Raw genomic sequence first — 7,787 nt, 5'->3', positions numbered from 1 at the left:
CTGTATCCAGGGGCACCTGGGTGGCTCAGTCGGTTGAGCGACTAACTTCCGCTCAGGTCATGATCTCATGGTTTGTGAGTTTGAGCCCCACGTAGGGCTCTGTGCTGAGAGCTCAGAGCCTGGAGCCTGCGTTGGATTCTGTGTCTCCCTCTCTCTCTGCCCCTCCCCCACTCATGCTCTGTCTCTCTCTGTCTCAGAAATAAATACACATAAAAAAATTAAAAAAAAAAGGACTTGTATCCAGAGCATAAAGAACATTTAAAACAAACAGAAAAAAAAAAAAAAACCAACCCAGTTTTTAAGGAAGAGGACAGAGAAATCTGAAAAGAATGTACGTGAATGGCAAATAAGCACATAAAAAGATGCTCAACGTCATTAGTCATTGGGGAAATGGAAATTGAAACTACAATGAAATACAAGACACACCTACTCAAAGGGCCAAAATTTTTTAAATGACCAAATACCAAATTGTGATGAGAATGTGGACCAGCAAGAACATTCACTCATTGCCAGTGGGATTATGGAAACAGGCGGCCATTTTGGAAAACAGTAGGGTTCAAAAGGGATCAAACAAGGGGAATTTTTTGAGTGATGGAACTGTTCCCTAGGGTCCTGGGGTGGTGGATACCTGACTCTGCATTTCTGAAAACCCTTAGAACCACACACGACAAAGAGTGACTTGGCAGTATGCATATTTAAAACAGTCAACCAGGATGTCAGGGAATCTCAGGATATAATGCAGACTGCAACAGCGGAATTGAATTGCACCGCGTGTGACATTACCTCACCAAACTGGGTTGGGAGAAAGGACCTGATCAATTTACCCTTGGAAAACAGAGTTTCGATTGTCAAACTGAAGATGAAAAGGATTCTATGGGAACCCTGTACCGTGTCACTGTGTTTCTGACGGGGCTACGGATCAACCGTTCTGAAACTGCTCTGTGGGTATACTAGGACAGAACACACACATGATTGCAGACATGGGAGCTGGGCTCCTCCTTGTCAAAGGAACAAGTCACAAATAAGCAAGGTGAAAGGCAAGAATAAATTATGCATGCTGCATTGTGCATTGCTGTATCAGCGTGAATTAATGCTTATTTTAAGATAAATAGATGATAGGTGAGTAGGTAGATGGATGGATGAATGGATGGATGGAAAGATGAATGGATGGATGGATGGATGGAAGGATGGAAAGATGGATGGATGGATGGATGGTTGGATGGAAAGATGGATGAATGGATGGATGGAAAGATGGATGGATGGATGGATGGATGGATGGTTGGATGGAAAGATGGATGGATAGATGGATAGATGGATGGATGGAAAGATGGATAGAAAGATGGATGATGGATGGAAAGATGAATGGATGGATGGATGGATGGATGGATGGAAGGATGGAAAGATGGATGGATGGATGGATGGATGAATGGATGGATGGAAAGATGAATGGATGGATGGATGGATGGATGGATGGAAGGATGGAAGGATGGAAGGATGGATGGATGGATGGATGATTGGATGGAAAGATGGATGAATGGATGGATGGAAAGATGGATGGATGGATGGATGGATGGAAAGATGGATGGATGGATGGATGGATGGAAGGATGGAAGGATGGATGGATGGATGGATGGTTGGATGGAAAGATGGATGGATAGATAGATGGATAGATAGATGGATGGATGGATATAGATATACATATTGGAGAGATACATGAGCATATAGATGGGTTAATATACTACATATATTTCCTCATTCTGTCCACTGTGAGGACCTAGAAGTAGAAATACCCCAGTAGCAGCTAGCACATCTACCACCTAGATCTTAGTTTCTAAAAGCGGTTAGAACTCTCTGGAGAAATGGCTGATTCTGTGGCAGGGGCAAGGAAAATGCAAGATGGATTTGGAGCATCTGGTAGTGCTAGAAATCAAGGAAGTCAAGGCAAACGAAAGATAGGAACATGTGAAACGAACACAGGAGCCAACTTGAAAGAGCTCCCAGTGGACAAAATGAAAACAATCTGAGCAACAAAATAAATAATGCTAGTACTAGATTTTAACCTAACGGATAAAATAACCATGAGCCTGTGCTGATAGAAAATAAATGGCAGAGAAGAGACAAGCCTTCCTTACAGAACAATTCCAAATAAGAAATGTCTGAGGAAAGAACTAGAAAATCACCATGAGAGCACCTCAGTAATCATTGTTCCAGACAAGATCCCTCCACAGCCGATGCTAAAATGAGCAGGCAAAATTTGAAGGAGAAATAAGACATTTGCATGGCCTGAAAATACCTCCCCCAAATATTTATTAATTAATGTGGTGATTTTAACTGTGTCCTCAAATTCTTTGCTGCTCTTCCCTCTGGAAGGGAGCGCTCGATTCACCTCTCCTTGGCCATGAGCCAGACTGGTGTCTCAGTTCTAACAGAGTATGGAAAACGAAGGCTAGCATCTTTATGGTGGAGAAACCCAGCAGACATCCCCTCCGCTGTGTGCTCAAGATTGACATCAGCAGTGATAAGTCATGGCCGTATCATGTTACCCCAGAGAAGACGCCTTGAGGACCCATCAGCTCTGTTGTATTTTCACCATACATAACCCCAGACTAATCATGAGAAAACACCAGGCCCACCCAGCTTGATGGACATTCTCCAGAGCATTCAGCCAGTATTCAAAACCTTCAAGGTCAGGCAAAGCGAGAATAGACTGCGAGACCATCCCTAAAGAGACATGACAACCATATACGATGTGGTAGTGTGGACTGGGTTCTGGAACAGAGAAAGGACGTTAATCAAAAACTGTTGGAATCCAAATCAAGATTATAGTTTAATAGTGTTGTATCAACGTTCATTCCTTGGTTCTGGTAAAGGCATCACAGTTATACAAGATGTTCACGCCAGGGGACACTGGGTGAAGGGTAGAGAGGAACTGTCTGCACCACCTTACAACTCTTCTGTAAATCTACAATTATTTCCAAATAAAAAGGTTTTTTTTAATGGGAAAATCATATTCTATTGTTCAGGGCCCAGCTCGGTTCCTTCCTCCAGAACAGTTTTCCCTGAGCTCCCTGTACGCTGGGCTTGCTCTTCCTCGGGGCCCCCAAGCCCATCCCCTCTTTGCTCTCTGGGCCCCAAGCATGGAAGACTTGAGGCTTCTCCTTCTTTTCTGGGATCAGATGAGTCTCCCAAAGTACACCGCGAGCTTCCAGACATCAGAGCCTGACTCCCACATCTTGGAGATCTTCATGGTCTGTGCCTTCAATGGGAGGGTAGGACTGAGGGCCCCCAGGCAGGGTTGGGCCCAGCGGGGAGCTGGGGGTGGCATTAGGGGAGAGCACGGGATGAAGCCCTTGTCTGTAGAGCTTGTCACCTCCACTGGTTTACTCAGGGGGCTGGGGCAGGGGTCTCTCCTGGACAGTGAACTTCGGGAGGGGAGACGGCTTGCTGCATTTGCCCACTAGACTCCCATGGACAAGAGGGTTGTCTGAGATGCCATCCTGTATGGCAAAGATGGCTAAGTGTGCATGAGCCCCGGGTACTGAAGCACTAAGAGGCGAGGGGCTAGAGGCCCTGGCACCCTTGCTGTGGGCCCCCTCCACCACTTGTCCAAAGCCCAATCAGCACCCGTCTACACTGAGGGCAGCAGGAGCCCATGGCTCAGCAGCGGCTGCATCTGGAGTCTCAGCAGAACTCGGGGACCCGTGCACTAGAGCAGGGCCTACAGGAGGCAGCAGCCACCACAGGGTTCCCTGCCTCATGCCCAGAAGCACTGCTCGGGCTCACATTGGCCAAGGACAGCAGCCGAGACTACACAAAGTCAAGTGGCTCCTCCTTGTTGCCCACTGATGGGGAGTTGTTGCAGGCACCTTTGAGGCCCCGGTGGAGGGGCAGTTTACAAGTGGGGTATTCTGAGGACACGAAAGGGTCACGGAGAAGCTGAGAAGGCCCCAGGCTGCTGCTCTTGCCCTCCCCACACCCCTCTGGGAGGCCTCTTCCAGACCCGTGGCTTTGGTTGTGACCCACAAATGTAGATCTCCACAGAGGCTCCTCTCCATCCAGGGCCATTTATCCCTCCAGCCACTGAACTCCTCCCCCTGCATATCCCAAGGGCACTTCCAGCTCCAGTCCCGGACAGAACTCAGGTCCTTCCTCAAACCTTCCAGCTCCCATTGTCCCTTCCATGACTGGCAGCCAACATCCATTGTCATCCTTGGCTCTCCCTCACTCTCACCCCCACATCCGTCCCTCAGAAACCCTACCTCCTTAACCTACCACCACCTCCCTAGTCCGAGTCAGGCCCATGGGAAGTGCTCAGTGAAGGTTTGTGGGCCTGGGTGGATGGATCTATGAATGGGTGTGTGGGTTGGTGGATGGATGAATGGGTGGATGGATGTGTGGATGGATGGATGGATGGATGGATGGATGTGTGGATGGCTGGCTGGATGGACGGATGGACAGATGGACAGACAGACGGATGGATGGATGTGTGGATGGATGGCTGGATGGCTGGATGGACAGATGGGTGCATGGATGGATGGATGGATGGGTGGATGGATGTGTGGATGGCTGGCTGATGGATGGATGTGTGGATGGCTGGCTGGATGGACAGATGGACAGATGGACAGACAGACGGATGGATGGATGTGTGGATGGATGGCTGGATGGCTGGATGGACAGATGGGTGCATGGATGGATGGATGGATGGGTGGATGGATGTGTGGATGGCTGGATGGATGGATGGATGGATGTGTGGATGGCTGGCTGGATGGACGGATGGACAGATGGACAGACGGATGGATGGATGTGTGGATGGATGGCTGGATGGACAGATGGGTGCATGGATGGATGGATGGATGGGTGTGTGGATGGATGGATGGATGGATGGAAGGAAGGAAGGAAATGGCAGGACTTTTACAGCTTAGGTAGCTCAGTGTCCAGCGTCATTAGACCTGTCAGTGCTCTTCTTAGGCAAGACCTGGACCCTTGGTTTCATAAGGACTGGGTTGGACATACTGCTTCCGGGAAGGGCCCAGAGCTAAGACCATCCTGAGGTCCTCTGTTTTGAGGAATCAGTCAAAACACTTGAACACGATAAGGCACAGAACGGCCCATGCCAACCGCCTCTGAGACTGGCCTGCCCCTGGGGACACTGGAGCAAGCAGAAGGATGCCTGCGGCTGCCGTGTGGACGGTCTTTGGCCTCTGAACTCTGCCCAGGACCCAGGACCGGGCGGAGAGGATGCCACTCCTCCCCCACGTGCCTCACACGACACCCCAAGACGCACACAGGAAGAGGCGCCACGTGGACATCTCCTTCTTTTTACAAAGACTTTATTGTCTGACATGCTTGACAAAAAAAATTACAGCCACAATCAAGTTATGCCAAAATGATTGAGGAGCACGCCATTGTCTTTCATACCTCAAGGACTTTTAATGAATTTTCTTTCAAAGTAACAGCTGCCTTCATAACTTTTCTTTTCCACATAAAAATACACCATATTCTGAAGATACCTTAGGAAAAAAATTTTTTTTCAAGTTTATAGTTCTTGGTCCACATAGAAATTCGGTAGAGGTGTCTGAAAGGGCCTTGTGTCTTCTCCACCCCACGCGTGCACATGGGTCATGCATCCGGGGTTTCCCCAGAGACCTTGTAAACATCCTCGGCCGCCAGGAACCACTTGCCCGAACGGACTCCCGAAGTCCTGTGCCCCACGGAGCCCAGCCCGCCTCGGTCAGGGCGGTGCTGCTAGGCTCCCGTCGTGGACGGTGCCCCGTGGGGAGCCCCACGTGAGTAAGGAAGGAGTCGTGGTCTCCAGGGATGCCGGGTGCTGGGCTCAGAGATCAGGATCCCTCTGTGGGCCCCAGGGGCTCTCTATTTGGAACAAGCTGGAGGGGTCCCGAACCGGACCCTTAAAACATAAGTGCCTTGTAGGGGTGGAGCTTTGGGTGGTGGCAAAGCAGGGGTTATGAAGCCAGAGACCAAGGCTCAAGGCCTGCCTCTGCCCCTTTTGAGCTGTGCACCCTCAGGCAAGTGACCTCACCTCTCTGATCTCCATCTCCTCATCTCCAAAATGGGGCCAGCAGGGCTAACCTTGCAGGACTGCCTGAGGATTAAATGAGATTGTATCTGCAAAGGGCTTGTGAAGGGCTGGGCCTGGGGTGAAGTGAGTAAGGCCCTCCTCCCAGAGGCGCGAGGGCGGGGGGGGGGGGGGGGGTCCCAAAAAGCTCGGCAGGAGAGATAAATGTGATGCTATTTAACCCAACGTCTTTTAAAAATCCAAATCGGTTCAGAAAAATAGCCAGGATGGACAAAACATCAAAACTGGAAATAAAGACAGGATCTGACCCTGCACACGGGGACCCTGCCTCTCTGGCCTCACCCTAACGAGACCCTGCTGGCTCCCTCTCCCTCCGAGACCCAGCCCAAACCCCCCAGGCCTAATTTAAAGAAAAGAGAAGCCCCCTGCGGGCAGCTGCCAGAGCCCAGGGCCCCTCTGCCACCGTGCCGCCCTCCCGTTAACAGGACAGACACTGACAACAAAGACCGGGAACCATTCAGCCTTCTTCAGCTGTGGGCCCGCCAGACAGAACCCAAAGGGTGCTCGGGAAATTGCACCGAGGGATGGAACCCCATTCAAGGACGGTAGTGAGAAACACGGGATCCACGTTATCAAGTTAAGAAGTGCGTGTGTGTATGTGTGTGTGTGTGTGCGCGTGTAGGTGCACACACACTCGCGTGGGCACACACACGCGGCAGCGTGGCTTCAGTCTGCAGAGCCTCCAGCCTGTTGAGCTCTGCAGAGCACGGGACCAGGGGCCGTCCATGACTCGGGAACCCTCCAGCCGGTCCTGGGCACTGACATGGCTCGTTCTGTAGAACCGACCCCCCGCATCCAGGCTCCGAGCAAGTACCTGGAGGTTGAGGCCACTGTTCAAGTCAGCAAAGATGCCCACAGGAAGAAAGCAGGGCCACAAGGCGAGGCAGATGGCTTATTGGCCTGGCCGGGTGCGGTCCGAATTCCTGAGACGTCCCTGATCGCTCCCTCAAGGGCCTCGGCTGTGAAGCAGGCCCGTCTCCTCTCCAGCCCAGGAGGAGAGGGCGGGCTGTTCGCACCCCGGCTACAAAACCTCCCACCCACCCCCAACCCTGGGGCTTGCAGCCACACAGACCCTAGGTTAGAGGGAGCTTTTGTGCTAGAACTTCCAAAATCCGTCCAGAAGCAGCAGCTTCCCAAACCCACGAGGGTGTCCGACTGAGAAGGATGAAGAGGCCGTCAACTCCCGAGCGGGACGGGACCACAAGCTCGTTAGGTCCTCCGACAAGGTACACGCGGAAATGTACACACAGAATAATGAGTGTGGAACCCCTGACAGGGACCCGCGGGCTCCTGGCTCCAGGTGACCGAGGCTGAAGAGTCAGGGGTGATTTTCTTCATTCCAAGGCCTCAACCCATCCGTTGGGCTGGTCCCCTCGACCAGACAGGTTGTCTGCATGGAAGGAAGGGTGGTTGGGGGTCCGTGCTCTCGGCCAGGCTTACGTAGCTGATGTGGGCAGGAAGGGCGGAGAAGGCAGGGGCAGTCAGGAGTTCCGGGGTGTGGGGAGGTCAATGACTATGGGCGGGTTCACAGGCTGGTAGTTCACGGTGCACACAGACGCGTTCACATAGGTGGTCGTCCCATCTGCCATGACACCGTACCCTGGAAAGTAAGCACACGCCTGTCAGGGCTGAGGGGTAAGGCCAGGACCCAAAGCAGTGAGGGGGTCTAGTGGGTGTGGTGCTCAGAGGG

The 7,787-nt window shown here is 51.7% G+C and overlaps 1 protein-coding gene across 1 annotated transcript in view; it reads right to left on the bottom strand.

Moving 5' to 3' along the window:
• Positions 1-5,310: 5,310 nt before the first annotated feature.
• Positions 5,311-7,787, bottom strand: part of MPPED1 (metallophosphoesterase domain containing 1) — a 61,390-nt gene continuing 58,913 nt past the window's right edge. The window contains exon 6 of the mRNA XM_047868593.1: positions 5,311-7,697. Coding sequence (XP_047724549.1) covers positions 7,579-7,697 — 119 coding nt within the window. The 3' untranslated portion in view covers positions 5,311-7,578. The remainder of the gene's footprint in view (positions 7,698-7,787) is intronic.

The sequence above is a fragment of the Prionailurus viverrinus genome, chromosome B4 (assembly GCF_022837055.1).
Source record: "Prionailurus viverrinus isolate Anna chromosome B4, UM_Priviv_1.0, whole genome shotgun sequence".
NCBI classification, from domain to species: domain Eukaryota; kingdom Metazoa; phylum Chordata; class Mammalia; order Carnivora; family Felidae; genus Prionailurus; species Prionailurus viverrinus.
The sequence above is the reverse complement of the archived record's forward strand: the minus strand, read 5'-3'. Positions and strand labels throughout refer to the sequence as shown.